Source organism: Rhinolophus sinicus, chromosome 4, assembly GCF_057876585.1.
Source record: "Rhinolophus sinicus isolate RSI-liver-muscle chromosome 4, RSI-T2T, whole genome shotgun sequence".
NCBI lineage: Eukaryota > Metazoa > Chordata > Mammalia > Chiroptera > Rhinolophidae > Rhinolophus > Rhinolophus sinicus.
The window spans coordinates 78,700,192-78,718,564 of record NC_142504.1 but is presented as its reverse complement, the minus strand read 5'-3'; the positions used below and the strand labels follow the sequence as shown (position 1 = coordinate 78,718,564).

General features: G+C 35.2%; 1 protein-coding gene across 4 annotated transcripts in view; it reads left to right on the top strand.

Moving 5' to 3' along the window:
* OSBPL1A (oxysterol binding protein like 1A) overlaps positions 1–18,373 on the top strand; it is a 210,833-nt gene that overhangs the window by 63,885 nt on the left and 128,575 nt on the right. For 2 of the 4 annotated variants that reach the window (XM_019741214.3, XM_019741215.3), the window contains 7 exons: positions 3,725–3,786; positions 3,888–3,932; positions 5,324–5,397; positions 5,512–5,575; positions 7,845–7,943; positions 9,125–9,247; positions 16,281–16,362. In XM_019741214.3, the coding sequence (XP_019596773.2) occupies positions 3,725–3,786; positions 3,888–3,932; positions 5,324–5,397; positions 5,512–5,575; positions 7,845–7,943; positions 9,125–9,247; positions 16,281–16,362 (549 nt within the window). The remainder of the gene's footprint in view (positions 1–3,724; positions 3,787–3,887; positions 3,933–5,323; positions 5,398–5,511; positions 5,576–7,844; positions 7,944–9,124; positions 9,248–16,280; positions 16,363–18,373) is intronic. The other 2 variants (XM_088797939.1, XM_088797940.1) reach the window with 2 other exon arrangements.

The window sequence follows — 18,373 nt, the reverse complement described above, 5'->3', positions numbered from 1 at the left end:
GGGAATTCAGCTAGTTAGCAGGAATTCAGAATTTATTTTTGGTGTTAGGGCAGAATTCTATAAAAGAAATGACATTGTCATTTTTGCTGTCTAAAGGAATAATTTTTCAAATGCCGGAATGAAAATAACAGAGTTGACAGACATTTTTATAAGACGTCTTCCTATATGCTAGCTAGAAAAACTGAAGTGATTATTAATTTCTCAGTTAACATTTTAAAAAGGTTTTTTCCCCACTGAAGAAGTAATACATGGTCAGCCCCAGTTTTATCTATTAGCCATTCTGTAACCCTACCTCTCAAATAAATCTCAAACCCATAAACTTCTCTCCATATTTACTACTGTCTGCATTTTACTGCTAACTCTAGTCCAGACCACCAGTGTCTGTCACCTAGACTGTTACTGTTGCTTTGTGACTATTGTCCTTTTCTCTTGTCCACATTTATAAGCTATTTTCCACACAACAGCCACAGTGACCTTTTTTTTTTTTTTTAAGATTTTATTTTTTTAATTGGGGAAGGGGAACAGGACTTTATTAGGGAACAGTGTATATTTCCAGGACACTGGGAATTTTTTATTGGGGATCAGTGGTGTGTTTTTCCCAGGACTCATCAGCTCCATCCAAGTCAAGTTGTCCTTTTCAATCTTAGTTGCAGAGGGTACAGCTCGCTGGCCCATGTAGGAATCGAACCGGCAGCCCTGTTGCCCAGAGCTCGCATTCAAACCAACTGAGCTACTCATCCGCCCTCCAGCCACAGTGGTCTTTTAAAAAAAATTTTTTTTTATTATAGAAATTATCAGAGCTTATAAAATAGAATAGTGTAATTAATTGATGTGTACTCATCACTCTCTTTCAGGAATTATCAATAACGATCGCTTTCCAAATATGTTATTTCATGTGTAAATGCTTTCTTATATTTATAAAAGATTAAGGTCTCCTTTAAAAATACCATAACCATGTGATAGTTGCACAACTCTGAATGTACTAGAAAGCATTGCATTGTATACTTTAGATGGAATTATATGGTATGTGAATTATATCTCAATAGAGCTATTAAAAAAACAGCCATTTTTGCATTATCCTATTAGTAATGTTACAATAATTTCTCAAAGTCATCCAAGTTCACATTTCCCCAATTATCCTTATAAAAATTTTTTAACACTTTGACAAAGTTTTAAACATAAGTCTGATCATGTTACTTTTGTACTTAAAACCCTTCAATGGCTTTTCATCGTATTTAAAATAAATGTAAACTCAAACTTCTTATACTAGCTTGCTAAGGTCTGGCCTACAAAGCTCTTACTTAATGTGGCTATCTGTATGTCTCTGACTGTATCTCTTGACAACTAAATTGTTCCTACCTCAGGGCCTTTGCATTAGCTGTCCCCTCTGCTGGTATGCCCTTCCCCTGTATTTTTACGAGGCTGGTTTCTTTCAATTTAAATATTCCTTTTTCACAGAGCCTTTCCCTGATAGTCCCCCAATCTCTAATCTAAAATGGTATCCCAGTCATTCTCTGTCAAATCATTCAGTTAAAAAATATTCGCATAGTATGTATTATCTGTTATACAAGTATATCCTTTTTAATTAATTTATTGTCTCTTTCCGTTTTTCTATACAGCACCCCCTTTTTTCTGTCATATTCACTGCTGAATCCCCAGTGCCTAAAATATTAATTGGTGCATAATAGACTCTCATTAGGAGGAGATATTTATACAAAAAATTGCCCAACCCAAACCAGGTGTTTGATATTTATAAAAACGTTATTTGTACATTGAGGCCTGTGCAGATCCCAACCTGTCTGTGGTTTGAGGTTGCCATCCACCTCATGAAAGCAAAGTAGGGGATTGTCTTCTAGGAAGACAAAGTCTTGTCCTCTGAAAAAGCCTCCTGTACGAGACTTCATAAATCTGAGTCTTCAGTTGAGGTAGAGAGAGAAGACAGTGGTTATAACCAGGAAATCCAGAGTAGGGTGTAGTCACCCCCAGAGTATGTTACTGTTAACCCAGGCTTCATGACAATCATTAAAGTGGATTCCTTAATAAAATAATAATACAATTTCAATAAAACAAAAAAGGTTATTTGTAGAATATATTCACTTACTGCATAAACAGCGTTCCAGAGTTCCAGGCTGATACGCTATTTGGAAGGGCTATTTTTTGCTTTAAATTTTTATGTGTGGCTTTTGTTTCTCTAGCAGTTAGAAGCTATCTGAGGTTACGAGATGATGACTTTTTTAGTTTGCATCTTTCATATAGAGTTCTCATTTCAGAATTCAACTTGGATAAACAAACTCTGCTTTTGTTGTTATTTGGCAAAACAGGGAGTACTTGCATATGTAAGGTTGAGAACTGTCATGTTGATGTCCGAGTGGACGGTGTCCGGTGTCCGGGGGTAAGGTGTCTGTGCCTTGGGGAGCTGGAAGAAGATGCATGGAGCCGGAGGCAAAGCAGACAGTTTATTCACAGGCTTCCTGGGATATAGCCAGGGGTTTTCATTGCTTCACACAGCTGGACATTCTCAGGTTACAACCTGCAGCCAGCAGCAGCCTCATAACTCACAGCAGCCTGTTTCTCAGCAGCCTGCTTCACAGCAGCCCAGCTCGGCAGTCGCCCTTGGGCACAGGCCCCACAGCCCCACATCTCAACAGCCCTGTACAATACAGCCCATGGCCCCAGCTGTATCCACTCCTCCGGTCCCCTAAAATGGCCAGGCCCCTTTATACCATACAGAGACAAAAGAGGCGCACAGCCAAGGTGCTTACATAAGCATATACACAAATAACAGCTTTAGGATGGACGGCGCCTGCGCTGCATTCCATCTTACTGGACACTGGGTGAGGGCCAGCAGCTGGCCAGGGAGGGAGCCTGACCAATTCTATTTTCCCTGTAGAACGTTACCATCATACCTTGCTAGTTTCATTCTCCAGTGTCACGTTTTCCTTTTGTCCCTGGTGGTGGACCATCACACCCCTAGTTTGTGAGTTATCTCTGCTACTTTTTCTCCAGTGAGGTAGCTTAAGAGTAGCTGTACTAGGCTGAATAATGGCCCTCAAAGATGTGATTAGTTAAGTATCTTGAGATAGGGAGATAATTCTGGATTATCCAGGTGGGCCCATTGTAATCACAAAGGGTCCTTACAGGAAGGAGGCTGAAGGAACAGAATATCGAGAGAGAAAATGTAAGGATGGAAGCAGAGGCTGGAATGATGTGCTTTGTGGATGGAGAGAGGAATCACGAATCAAGGGATGTATGTGGCCCTTAGAAGCTGGAAAAGGCAAGGAAACAGATTCTGTCTTAGAGCCTCGAGAAAGAATGCAGCTCTGCCAACACCTTGACTTTATCCCTGTGAGATCCATTTCAGACTTCCGGCCTCCAGAACTGTAAGAGAAGAAACGTATGTTGTTTTAAGCAGTAAGGTGTGGTAATGTGTTACATACAGCAGCCATAGGAAGCTAATATAGGGACTTAAGGCAGGAAAGCTTGAAGGATCCCAGAACCTGTACAAGGTGTTCTGAGGTTAATTTGATTTGCTGGTTTAATAGTTAGCTACTGAAAAGGAGCTTAAATAAATAGTTGAGATGGCAACTTTGGGTAGGTAATTTTGGGGGAGAAGAAAAAGGTGTAGTTGATGGAATAATGAAAGAATATTATGTACTGCAGCTGCAGCATCAATTTTATAGTGCGATTAAGCTCCTGATGGCTTTTTTCCTTGTATTTTACACAGATCAGAAACCCCTTGACCTGGCCCAGGGTGCTGAAGTGAAACACATTCTGGTGGGTAATAAGGTATGTAGCAATGGGTTCCACTTATATCATCATTTTTGGGAAAAAAATGTAATTCTTAAAATATGTGAATGCATTTTAAATGAAAATATGTTTTTCAATAGGTCCTCTACAAAGCATTGAAACGATATGAAGGCCCTCTCTATAAGGTAGGGTTGGGATGGTTTTTGAATTATGAAACTGGAAAGAATTCTCAGGTGTTCTGTTTTTGTTAAAATTTTTTTCCTGTTATTTCTGAAATATATGTGATTTAATCATTCTTGGATTTTTATAATGCAGCCATTTTTGACTGCTGGACTTCATTAGGTGTCCACTTACAGCAGTTACTACCTTTTGTGTTGATGGTCTAACACTTCTAGGTGACCATGTTTGCAGAAAGCAGAGTGGGGAAAAATACGTTTTTTTCTTACTTCATCATAGGATTATAGTATTTTTGTTATGAAGATTGAACCATGGAGGACTTAGGAAGAATTTAATATATGAATTGTCACAGAGCACACATAGTCTTTCTGTTTCTAAAAATTTCTATGTATTTTGGAGTTCATTTATTTTCCATGATTAACTATTTTAGAGCACATAATTTCTTCTGCACTTGCAAGCACTCTCTACATATTTATGTACACGTATGCTTATATTGTATGAAATAAATTTAGGATGATTCTCTTTTTTTTAGAAGTTCATTTGGGACTTTGAGGGAATTGTCTTTGCAGCCCACAACTGATATATTTCCTATAAATATCCCTGAACAGTATTGTCAGAACTATAAACTGTGCGCATTGTTCATCTTATCAGTATGGCATTTCTTCTGTTCCTGTTACCCTGTAATGGTCTGTTTTCATTACTGCACCTAGTACCTACGTTCATGTTTGATCATTTTTTAATGTTCAGTAGTACTAGTTGAAAGACTCAGGTAGAACTGTTATAACTTAATTACTTTTTTTTTTTAATTAAAATTTATTGGGGTGACAATGGTTAGTAAAATTACATCGGTTTCAAGTGTACAATTCTGCAGTACATCATCTATATATCACATTGTGTGTTCACCACCCGGAGTCAGTTTTCTTTCCATCACCATATGTTTGATCCCTTTTACCCTTCTCCCTCCCTCCCCCTCTGGTAACCACTAAACTATTGTCTGTGTCTATGAGTTTTTATTTCTTTGTGTGTTTGTCTTGTTCCTTTGTTGCTTTCAGTTTTATATCCCACATATCAGTGAAGTCACATGGCTCTTGACTTTTTCTGACTTATTTCGTTTAGCATAATAATCTCAAGATCCATCCATGTTGTCACAAATAGTACAATTTCACCTTTCCTTATGACAGAGTAGTATTCCATTGTGTATATGTACCATATCTTCTTTATCGAATCATCTATTGAAGGACACTTTGTTTCTTTCCATGTCCTGGCCACCGTAAATGAAGCTGCAGTGAACATCGGAGCACAAATATCTTTACAGATAAATGTTTAATTACTTCTTAACAGTCAAAGGTTTGAATCTAGATGTTTTAGCTTGGAAAATCTTTGTTCTTTTTCCCCTTAGAGCTCAAGATTTTTTGGCTGGAGATTATTCTGGGTAGTGTTAGAACACGGAGTCCTTTCATGGTATAGGAAACAGTAAGTATTATGATCCTTATACTTATTAAATTTCAGCATCTAAAATTAGGAAAATGAAATGTTTTCACTTATCTCTTTTCCTTTTCCCTTGATAATCTAATATTTATTTTGAAGGCCTGATGCAGTCCATAATATTTATCGCCAGGGATGCAAACACCTAACTCAAGCAGTGTGCACGGTAGGATGACACACGCATCTTTTGCTCAAACCCTAAAATCAGTTCTGCAAGTGATTGCCCTAAATCATTTATATAAGCTGCCTTGTTAAAACTGGGGTAGAAAGTACTTGTATATGTTTTTATTTGAGAATAAGTGAAGTTGGGGGATCTTCGTTTTAAAACTGTGATCAACTTTTGTTTATCTCCACATATTATGGGATGAGAGATGAGTGATCTAAACACATTTACACAGAGCTTTTAACATTTTGTATGTGTATGTATGTATGTACATATACATATGTGCATGTCCCTATATGTGTCTGTGTGTTAGTACATGGGTAAATCAGGACAATGCAGATTTTTCTGATGTTAAAATACAGTTTAAAGCCTATGTCAAAATCAGGATTCTTAGGTTCTCCATATTCACATCTGGCTGTTTTACTTTTACCAACCAGGAGACAAAGCAAGTTTTTCCTCTTTAAAGATTAGTCTAAGTCTGTAGTGTAGACATACCTCCTTGGTTCTCACGTCAAGTCCTTCAGGGTTGTCAGCATGCCATGGCTGTCTGTGTACTCCTTAGAGCTCAATACCTGCCATTTCATTGTGACCATTCTCAGACCAGCATATGATATGATCTCGTCTTTTAAGGCTGAATGATATTCCGTTGTATGTATACACCACATTTTCTTTATCCACTCATCATCCATCAATGGGCATTTCGATTGCTTCTATTTCTTGGCTTCTATGATAATTGCTACAATGAACATGGGTGTGCAAATATCTCTTCAAGATCCTGCTTTCGATTCTTCTACCTTGAAGTGGAATTGCTGGATCATGTGGTAGTTCTATTTTAAATTTTTTGAGGAACTTCCATACTGTTTTCCCTCGCAGCTGCACCATTTTACATTCATTATCATCAGTACACAAGGGCTCCAATTTCCGTTTCTTCACATCCTCACCAACCCTTATTAACCACTCAGGCCTTCTTATGCTTACTGTTTGCATAGTCTCTTTTTCTACTTCTGTCCTTTCAACCTATCTAAAATTTTGTATTTTCTGTCTTTTGTAGCTAGTATATATTTGGGTCCCTAACAACCATTCTGACAATTTTTGCCTTTCAATTAGATTTCTTTTTAGAACGTTCCACTTTTTAGAACGTTCCACTTTCTTATTTTGTCGTATGTCAGGTAATTATGGATTACATCTTTAATATTATGAATGTTAACTTCTGGAGATTGAAGATTCGGTTCTTTTCCCTATTAAATGTTATTTCCTTTGTTTCAGCAGGTCATTTTCTTGGCCAGGTTTGGACTATAAACTGTTTCTTAGACAGCAGCTCTTGTCCTCATTCAGATAGGCTGTATTTATCGGTTAGAGATGTGTGTACACAGTTTTGGGATCCCTCTTCTTCTGTCTCTTTTTTTGGGGGATTCCCCTACTCTCTTTAGTGTTTATGTTTCCCCAGCTTTGTTTTTTTAATTCCCAAAGACAGAAAGACTGGATTTTTCCACCTGTGCCCTTGCTGTAGTGTCACCATGTGGTGTACTTAGTCCCAGGTGAAAAACCTTGGGGATGGGAACTCATTGGCAAAACTCCTTGTTTCCTTTCCTCCAAGAGAATGTGTCCCTCTCCTCCCCCATCAGAGTCTGTCAGCTTTTGTTCACTCTCCAGTTCTTCCAGGTAGTGGCTATTTGTTTTGTGTCTAGGTTTTATAGTTGTTTTTTGCAAGGGGGTGGAGAGGTCCCCTGGTAGGGTCTTGAAGCAAAAGTCTATCTTTCCATTGTTAAATCCCCTCACTTTCCAAATTTATATTTTAAAAAGACATAATTACTTCTTCTTTTCCTTTTCCCCTTCTTTGTCAGTCTTATCTATCGTGTTCTTTTAAACTCAGTTCACACATTTTTCTAACACTCGCCTCAAACAAAAGGTTTAGGAGACTGGTATGAATAAGAAATTGGAGCTGTGCTATTGAAAGGATTTTACAGCCCAAGTGCATGCTAAGCTATATTTCATAGAAAGAATAAAACTACAACTACATACATAGTGGACTGTTAGCATTTACATTGAGTAACTAAGAATATGAAAGCCAGGTTTGACATAGATAAGCTACAATGCATTTGATAATTCCAATGTATCAATTTTTCTCCTAATTCTTATCAATCGGTATTTTAAATGTTCAATTGGGTACAATTAAGTAATGTTAGTACCTTTAATTTTATGTGTAGGTAATTTCAGAGCGGTGTTTTATGTGCATGGATGGTATTGCCTTACTGACTTCTTTATATCCAAGGTAAAATCCACTGATAGCTGCCTCTTCTTTATTAAATGTTTTGATGATACGGTTCATGGCTTCAGTGTGCCTAAGAATAGCCTTCGACAGACAAGAGAGGTAATTTTATGGATTCTTTTATCTTTTATAAAACTAACACTTAGAAACAAAGAGGATAGGTTCAATATTACCATATCAAATCTTGTTCATTGTACCTTCTTAATGGAGGCAAGTCTATGAAACTTTTGAAATATGGCTTATGAATTAGGTCTTTATCAATACGTGCCTGGAGGAATTTTCTGTTCATAATTTGTTTTTTTTTTCCATTTTGATTCTGTTAATATAAGGGGCTCTCATTGGTTTTGGAAAAAAACTAAATGATTATTTAGTTTGCCACTTAATTTGTAGGTGAAAAAACTGAAAACAGTAAGATTGAGATCTCCCAAGGTCAAGTAGCTTGCAAGTGACAGAACCTGGACGCCAATCCAGGTGTGATTTAATACAGTGTAGACTCAGTTCTTGTGGTAAATTGAACAATAGCAGCAGGCAAGAAAATTGGGACTCATGCGACAGAAATTCACAAGCAGTTATTTAATGGAGAAGCCATATTCCTTTGGATCAAAGCAATATTCGTAGACCCTTTATTTTTTTTTGTAAATTGTGTAAGGGTTTGAAAGAATCTATCTTCCAAAGTGGTTAACTTTGGCCCTGCAAAGAACCCCTAAATAATCCAAATCATGACTGTCCCAGCATTTCATAAAATGGTAAGATTTGACCCTGAGTAATGGCTATAAGAAATGAAGAAGTAAGACGGGTATTTTTAGTGGAAATATTCTGTCTTTTTGTGAAATCATTGATTTTTTTTTTTTAACTTAGTAAAAGTTAAAACATCAGGGCAATTGTTTGTTGACTCTTTTAAGATGATCTGAGTTTTTTGTGCTTATAATTTGATTGCAAGTTAGTAAAATTGTTTTTGGATACATTATTATACAATAATTTCAACAGGTTTGAGAACCTATCATTTTAAGTGAAAAATTCTCTATCCATCATTTAGTTTTTCTAATGCATTTGAGTATTAATACTACTGAGTATAAAAGCTTATAGATGATATTTTTTATAAGTATTGGGACTTTTTTTTATCTAGACATGTCATGAACAAGAGATCTGCATCATTATTTCATTGTTGGTTGTTTTTCTTAGGCCATAATATTTTTTTCTCTATGTTAACTTTTATGTTTTCCAGATTGTCCTATTACGTAAAAATGCATTTGACTTTTATTTAAATCCCGGGATTATTTCAGGACTGGCTGGAAGCAATAGAAGAGCATTCTGCTTATAGCACTCACTACTGTTCCCAGGACCAGATGACTGATGATGAAGAGGAAGATGCAGTTTCTGCTGTAGACTTGAAGGAATCCTTAGAGGTAAACAGGAAAACTTAAGCTGACCTTGATAGCTAACTCTATCATTCAACCTGAACCTCATTCAGGTTTTATCATGAATTAGAAAATATTTTTTTAATATGAAGTTTTGAAATTAAGCTTTCTGACCATGGCAATAGAATTGTTCTTTGTCTAGTAATATTCTATTGCTGTTTATAATGTCTCTGTTATGGTAATACCTGTTTACCTGAAAATAAGACCTAGCCTGACAGTCAGCTCTAAGGCGTCTTTTGGAGCAAACATTAATATAAGACCCAGTCTTATTTTACTATAATATAACACCAGGTCTTTACAATATAATATTATAATAACAATAATATAATATAATACCAGGTCTTATATTAATTTTTGCTCCAAAGGACTCATTAGAGCTGGTTGTCTGGCTAGGTCTTATTTTCGGGGAAACATAGTACTATCAAATGTCTCTGTAGATATTCTCTGAAGCTGTAGGCATCTGTATCTTTTTTTGTTAAAATTTTTACATTGCTGTAATCAGATGGTCATTCTATTTGAAAACTGCCGCCACTAGGGGGAGCATCCATAACTTGACTTGCTGCCAGTTAGGACTTCACTGCGTATTTCAGAGTTTAAATAATGCAACCACAGGGATACATTTCTTGGTCAGTATTTTCATTTAAAATCACTGGTAACCTGTAAACTTTGATTAGAGATAAAGTAAAATGTCAGTAATGAATGGAGAGGCCCTCATGTGAAGTGACACCTATATCATATCCAGAAAGAAATATCAACATATATATTATAATTGAAATGAAATAGGTATTTTTGTCTTGTCATAAATTTTCTGGCTGTACCTTTTAAGTGGGGATTGGGTTCGGAAGAATTGGAACTACGAAAGGATGATGAGTTTCAATCCAAACAATTATGTCAGAGCGTATGAATTTGCGTACTAAATTTAATTCTTTTCTTTTAATGAAATGAATTACTTGTAGTATTTGAGTGTTTTTAAATCAACAACTTTATTGAAATTAAGCTTGCTTATACGTAAGGAATTATAATAAGGGCCTATACATTTAAATTAGAAAGACATTTTGACTCTTTTGATCCCTAGTCTTAATTTACTATGGAACATGAAAGAATTTTAGCTCTTTCATATTATGTTGAAGACATTCCCTGGAATTTATTGACAATGGCCCTACCAGTACTGCTTCTGTTTTAAAGCCTATTGTGTAATGTGATAACCATGAACATAATTTTCAGATCAGTGAACTTTGCAAAAGTTACATCTAACAGAGCATCTAAAGGACACTAACACTGTTTGGATAAATAAAGAAGACTTAAATATTCATGGCCAAAATCATGTTAAACAAGTGAAAAATAAGACTATGCTAAATGTTTTAACTTTTATTCAGTATTCCCTGAGTGAAAAGAAATCCTTTCCTATTTATCTACCATCAATATAAGATAAATAATAAAACCTGGAAGACTAAAAAGTATACCAGTATCTTTCCAGGACTATGGGGTAATTTTAAAACCTTTTTAATGGAAGGTACAGGTGAAATAAATGTGTACTAATTTACATATTGTTAAAAACTTTCCTGAAGAAATATTTCTTCTTTAGCATAGTTTTCAAATTTTCGTGTTCTCAGCCTCAACTATGCCTTTCATTTTACTCATTTGAATATTGTTTTTCTGTGTTAACTTTACAACCATGAAATTTCTTTTTTCTAGATTTTATAACACCGAAGTCAGTGAGAGTTTTAGCCAGTGTTAAGCACTTTTAGATTTTGCAGGTTGTAGACATATCTCTGTCCAACAATTTTAATGCTAATTTCGTGACTCTTGACTCTGTGTCAGTTTCTGAAGGTTGGTCCAAAATAGGTAAAATCTGAAATGAGCTTTGATGTGTGTTGAATTATAGCTGTGGGAGACTGGCTCTAGAATGCCCTTGATCCTTGGATCCTTAAGTTGCAAGGAAATTCTGGGACCCATTTGTGAAACACCTATTCTAAATGTCTTTAGACTTTCTAAAGGAAATTAGGAACTCTAGGACTGGAATACTCTAAAACCATCTGAATTAACATAAACTAACCTTATTTCCTCAACATGCTTTTGGACTTGTAAGTAGACCTATTAGAAATTACAGGAAAAACATGTCGACACTGAAAAAGTTGACTATAGTTACTTTTGATTTCAGTTTACTTCCACTCAAAATGAGGGCCTCCAAAAGCTGAAAACATTTTCTGTTAGCTCTCTGTCTGTCACTGCCTTGCACTTACACCTCCAAGAGAGAAAATTATTAGACAAATCATAGAAATATTGGCCTCCTGATTTTTGCCTTAATGGCAACTTGAACTATTTCAGAAATAAAAATTGGAAGAGAAATTCAAACACAGTATTGGTATAGAACTGTATGATAGCTACTAGACACATGTGGCTATTTGCATTTAAGTAAATGAGACTCAAATAATAAAGTCGGATCCTCATTTTAACTAGATACAGTCAAGGCTCAATAATCCCACGTGGCTGCCATCGTAGACAGTGCAGATATAGTAATAGAATGTTTCCATCATCATGGAAAGTTCTGTTGAACACAACTCGAATAGGCCATTAGATTTGGGGTGCTGCTAGCAAAGTGGGAGTTTATTTGTTGAATATATCTTGATTCTACAGGATCTGAACTCCTTGTTATAACAAGTAATAAGCAGATGATGCTAAATTTTAACCAAATGAGAAAGTATTAAATGAGGTGGATTTATGTAAAAATATTTAAGATATATATTTAAGTGAAAATGGCAAGGTATAAAATGCTGTATTATGCTACTAGGGAGAAAAAAAAGTAGTGATGTACACCCACAAATTTGTGCAGGCTTAGATCATCCCTGGAAAGATGAGAAATTATTAGCAGTTTTGTTTTGAGGCTGGGAAAGAGGCATTACAGGGACTGTATGGCTGATACGTAGGTATGTGAGGACAAATTGCCTCTCTGTATAACTTTTCCTTTTTTTTTTTAATTTTTACTTTGTGTAAAGATCTATTGCAATGTAAAACATTAAGAAGTTTACAGAGCATGGCCATAATAATCACCTGGTAGCAAAAGAATAAATGTGTTATGGATTGATTTAGATTGAGGGAAGATGTAGTATGGGGCTAGAGTTAGGAAGACTTGGAGATGAGTACTGGGGTACCAGTGCTCAACAATACTGCCTATTTCCTGCAAGGAGGAAACTTATCAGAGTTCTACAGTCTATTAAACATTTAATATATTGAGGTATAATTTTTATACAATGAAATGTATACGCTTTGTGCCTTCAATTTGATGTTTCGACAAGTGTATGTACCCTGTTTAACTACCACTCCTGTCAAGATACAGAACATTTTTATCACCTCACAGAGTTCCCTTGTGCCCCTTCCCGGACAATGCCCTCCATCTTCATCTCAGGTAACCACTGATGTGCTTTCTGTCATTTATAGGCATTGTCAGTTTTGCCTGTTCTAGACTGTCACATAAATGGAATCAAACAGTATGGTGAATGTTTAAATTTAAAAAGTTATTACATTAAAAAACACATTGCCATTAATCCCCCTCAAAATTCTCCCCCTCACTTCGAACACACTTATTCCGTCATTCTTGCCACTTTCTGAAGCAGTTCTGGAAGTCCTCTTTTGTGAGTGTTTTTAGTTGTATGGTTGTGGCTGTCTCCATGTCCCAAATTGATTCAAAACGTTTACCTTTCATGGTCATTTTGACTTTGGGGAAGAGCCAGAAATCACATGGTGCCAGATCTGGTGAATAAGGTGGTTGGTGACACACCATAATGTTTTTATTTGACAGGAATTACCGTACCAGAAGTGATGTGATCCCAAAATATGGTGAATACTGCTGCTGAGTGCCATCCAATGGAAAGGCAGGGATTTTCAATACAGGAAGTGGTGCCTCGAACCTTAGTAACAGTGTGTGACAAGTTTCAGTTGTTCGGTGCAGTCAGTTGGGTGTGAGCTATGGTTGAAAGAAGGTGTGTTTTAAAGTGTGCCTTAAATCATGGATCATGAACCATGCATTAACATGAAATGTGCAAACAGTTTCATCTTCCATTATGACAACGCTCTGTGTCACACATCGCTTCTGGTATATGGCAATTTCTCTCAAATAAACACATCATGGTGTGTCCTCATCCACCTTATTCACCAGAACTGGCACCATGCGACTTCTGGATCTTCCATAAACTCAAAATGACCGTGAAAAGTAAACATTTTGAATGGCTTCAGGACATGGAGGCAGCCATGCCAGCGCAACTAAAGACATTCACGTAAGAGAACTTCCAGAACTGCTTTAGAAAGTGGCAAGAATGATGGGATAAGTGTGTTCAAAGCAAGGGGGAAATATTATGAGGGGGCTCAAGGGCAATGTGTCTTTTACTGTAATACATTTTTAAAAATTTAAACATTCACTGCAGTTTTTGATCACACTGTGTATGTACTCTTTGGTGCCTGTCTTCTTTCACTCACTATGTTGTGTATCAGTAGTTTGCTCTTTTTGATTCCTGAGTAGAAGTCTGCTGCTGTTCTTAATTAACCAAATGTGGATTGTCTGTAGCAAATAGCCTGGAATTAATGACGTCTCCCTTTCCTTGTCCACTCTTCCCTAGATGCTCTCTCCTTGATACACATTTTTAAGTTGTCTCATAGGACAGGGATCATAAAGCAGTTTAACATCAATTTGAATCAAATGAAAACAACAGCTGAAACCTTGGGGGGGGGGCAGAGGTGGGAGAAGGGGTTCTGGGTTGTGAATGTGTCTCGGCTGCTCAGCTGGAGGCTTCTGGGGGCTTTTGGGCCCCGCGTCTGTGGGTATGATCCTGGCCTTGTGTTCTGTGCCGAGATGGCAAGGGTTTAAAATACTGTCACACTTTGAGAGTTAGAACATTGCTTATAGTGGATTCCATATATGCAGGATAAATAAAAATTAAAACCTAAAGAGAGTCCTGTATTCACCGTAAGGTCAATGGCATAGATGTCAAGAATGAAACACTACGCTGGACTCTGCAAAGAACTCATAAACATTAACCTTCACAAATATATTTTAAGTTTTCATAATATAACCAGTAGCTGCAAAGATGTAATTACAGCAAACTGAAGAATGTGTTACAGTTTTTTGTTTCTCTTTTTATTCTTTTTGGTTTCAGTTAAATGGCACTAATTGTTTAGAACAGAAGATACTTCTTGTACCCAACCATAAAACAGTATATGGAGAGTGAACCTTCTCCAGCTGACCTATTGTATACCTTTTAAAACAAGTAGCTCATCAGTTGAGAAAACTTTCTTTAGTAACTGTCAAACACGCTAAAGGAAGTTAAATAAGATTCAGGTATTTAAGGATAATGCTATGGATAGTGAGTGATTCTTGTTTTAATTATAACCTCAGGAACTATCATCTTTCTTACAAATTTGCAGTCTGCAAATGAAGCCAGTGCTTACTTTTATGCATCCAGCTAACTATCGCCATGAAAAGGAAAACAGTAGTCTTGACTTGAACATGGGGAGGAGTATTAAATATGGATAGAGTGAAAATGATGATTTTGTATTAATAAATTATGAGTGTTACATTTGGTTGTAGTGCATGTTTGCAGTGCCCCCAGATGGACTTTTTTTTTTTTTTCCTGCCTTCAACCTGTATTCACAGGCTGTCTGAAAAAACTATCCATCATACCATTTCACTTTCTATGGGGTTTTAAATTGCATAGTGTAAGTATTCTCTCTCCTAAAAAAAAAAAGTAAATTGCATTTTTATGTTGTTAGAGCTCTCAAAACAGAATAATGTCGATTTTCAAGAGAACATTGCCTGACACTAATGTGGTAACATGAATAATTCTACTGTGGTTGAGCTGAGCTTCATAAGCACTAAAAAATTTATAAGGGGAAAAAGGAGCAAAGGGTGCTTACCTATGTCACCTTGGCACATAGATCTGACTTAGGGGGACAATCAAAAATGTTTAGTGTTGGGCAGTTGAGATTAGGAATATAAAGTAGGGAAGATTCATAAAGCTAAATATATTATTCTGTCTACAACAGTGTGATTCTAATATTAATAAGGTCAAGGTTCTCAGAATAAGTATTTTTTTATTGCCGTAACCAACCAACTTTACAAGGATAATTGTCTGGCTTATTCTCCCACCTCTTTAAAGGGAAACTATAAATAAAATTAACTCCAAAGTTACATTGTTGGTATAATAAATGAATTTATCTAATTTTTCATTTTGGACTTCCATATATACTCATACTAAAGATGGGATTCAGCTTATACCATAAAACTCTGTATGTTTTGCTTTTAGAGATCTATATATGGAGAAATTTCAAGTTACAAGGAATGATGCTTTCTGTAGTTGAGTTTACCTTGTTTTTACAAGCTTTTTAGAAAATGTCCTTATTCATCTGATTATGTGGGGGCTGTGTGCATTTAGATTGCATGAACAAAAATCAACTTGAGATTTCCAAATGTTAGTACCATCTGGATTTTTTTTTTAACAAACAGTTTTTAAAATATATTCTTAAGGGATGTATTTTTAAATTTCTCGATGAATTTACTCAAGCCCACTAAAAGTTTTAATAAATCAGAAATCTAACTCCTCAGATATGCTGGGGGTGCCAAGGGGATGCCAAAAAAATCTATACACATGACTTGTATTATCTTTTGTTATCTGTATATACTGAGTATTACAATTTTTAATACAGTTTTCCTTTCCTAAAATGTGTATACATTTTTTTGGCACCCTCTGTATATGGTGTAATGATTTATTCAGAGTGATTAATGCAGTTTTATGACATCTACACAGCAGATGTTGAATATATTTAAAATTTATAAACACTTTTCTTAATCTGTATGTGATTTAATGTTATATTCAATTTTTATGGAAAATTTCTCTGTTAGGAGTATCTCAATTATTACAATGTATCAACCTATGAACTAGAAGTTTTGATAGAAACATTAAAGCATCTGAAATGCAAAAGTTCTTTATTAGTTTGTTTTAACTTTGTCTTCTTTTTTTTTCTTTTCTAGAAAGCACAAACATGCCAACAGAGACTAGATAGGGAAATTTCCAGCTTTCTCAAAATGATTAAGGAATGTGACATGGCTAAAGGTAAAAAAAATAAAAAATAAAAAATAAAAGAAATAGACAAACACTACCAAAAAAACCTCCCACAACCTATTATTATAGATATTGACCTTTGTAGTTTTGATTGACTATACATATTAAATAATTTTTGGTTTTGAATTTAGCACTCCATTCGATAAAACTATTTTGAAATTTTAACAGGGCTATTTAAAATTTCTATGCATGGAAGAGACTTGCTTTATCTATTAAAAATGTTTTTATTCTTTTAAGAAAAAGAAAAACAGTTAACATTTTGGGGCTGTAAACTCATTTTGGCTGTACAATGAAAATTCTGTTTATGAGTGTCAGAAGACTTGGAATTTGGAGTGAAACACTTGGGTTTGAATCCTTGCTCCCTCACTTACTAGTTCTTACTTTGAGTAGTACATTTAACTTCTCTGAGCCTCAGTTTTCTTATTTATAAATGAATGGATTGGTTGTTTCCAGGTCTTAACCTTTTATCATTCCAAGATCATATACATGAACTTGTCTAGCTATGATTAATCTACTGTTAAACTCTTTATGTCTTCACTGTCCATTATTTATGAATTATCATGTGTTGACTATAAATACATCAAAAATCAAAACACAATCTGATATAAAACCCAATATGAAAATTAAGTATTGAGAAAAATTTCTTTGTTAATTAAAACACTATCATGTTTCATAGACTTTATCTCTGATGTTTTTATAAATAACTCCACTAAAATATAATTGGTTTAGTTGTCTGTGAATTTATTATTAACTCTCCATTTTAATAATGAACTAGTTCCCCTCAGTGAACTCAAAGTTTAGTTTATATGTTCCCAAAGGATGTGAAGAAATGTTAATATTAGAGTACCTGAGCATAAATATCCTGTATTGGTCCAAATGTACCTTAGGTGTCCCTTTACTTCAGTTCAACAATTATTTATATTAGCAGCGATAGCTTTTAGAAGGATAGCAGTTAAATCATTTTGATTATTAATTGCAGGTTGGAATATTGTATTGCCTAGCACTGTTCATCTTCAGTGGACTTTTAAAATAATAACATATTTATTAGATATAATTCATATAATCTAAAATTCACTGATGAAAAGTATACCATTCAATGCTTTAAAAAAAATATTCATAGTTATGCAACTTAACACCATTAATGAGCTTTTAAAACACCATCTTTACCAAGAACCATCAAAAGTAAGAAGAGATACTAACATTTAAAAGATGTAGAAAATGGCCAGAGTGAGGTGAAATATAAAGATTAATTCCTTTAACCTGGACCAAAGAAAGAAATTATATTAGGTTGGTGCAAAAGTAATTGTGTTTTTTGCAATAATTTTTAAGCTTTTAAACTGCAACCTATCTAACATAACCAAATTAAGATTTTTTTTAAACCTTGAGTCAAATCTCTTGGTTCAGATTATCTTTATGCTGTGTCACTCACGATGATGGCATGCCCCATTTGTGCTTTCAGAAATGCACAATATTCAGTACCACAAAAGAGATATTTCATTCTGTACAGTGCCATCTCTGATCTTTGTGATGTTTGATTATGATCTGACAACCCTATTTCATAAATCTGCAATAAAATTCAATGGACTTATACATAAACAATTATAAACATTATTTTCTGAAAGATTGGTGTAGACAAATAAAACAACATCTTACATAAATAGTAAGTAAATAGAGTTAAGATGATTTCATGAATGGAATTGGAGCATTGAAGGTTGCTCTTAATGCCAAGAGATTGTACAGAATCATCTCGCACCATGTGTTTTATTAAAGGAAGCTGATAGATACACATCCTGCTCCAGACTGTCTACACATTTTGTCAGTGATGTCTCAAGATGAGGAACTAAAATGTCTGTGGACAGAATCCAGATCTTGTGCTTGAAATTGTTCATTGTCTGACAATTTAGCACAAAATTTTATGAACTTTAAGACTCATTTCCCTTCCTTGTTATTCGAACTTCTACCATTATAGTTTACTTTGTATCACCTCAAATCCCAATTACTG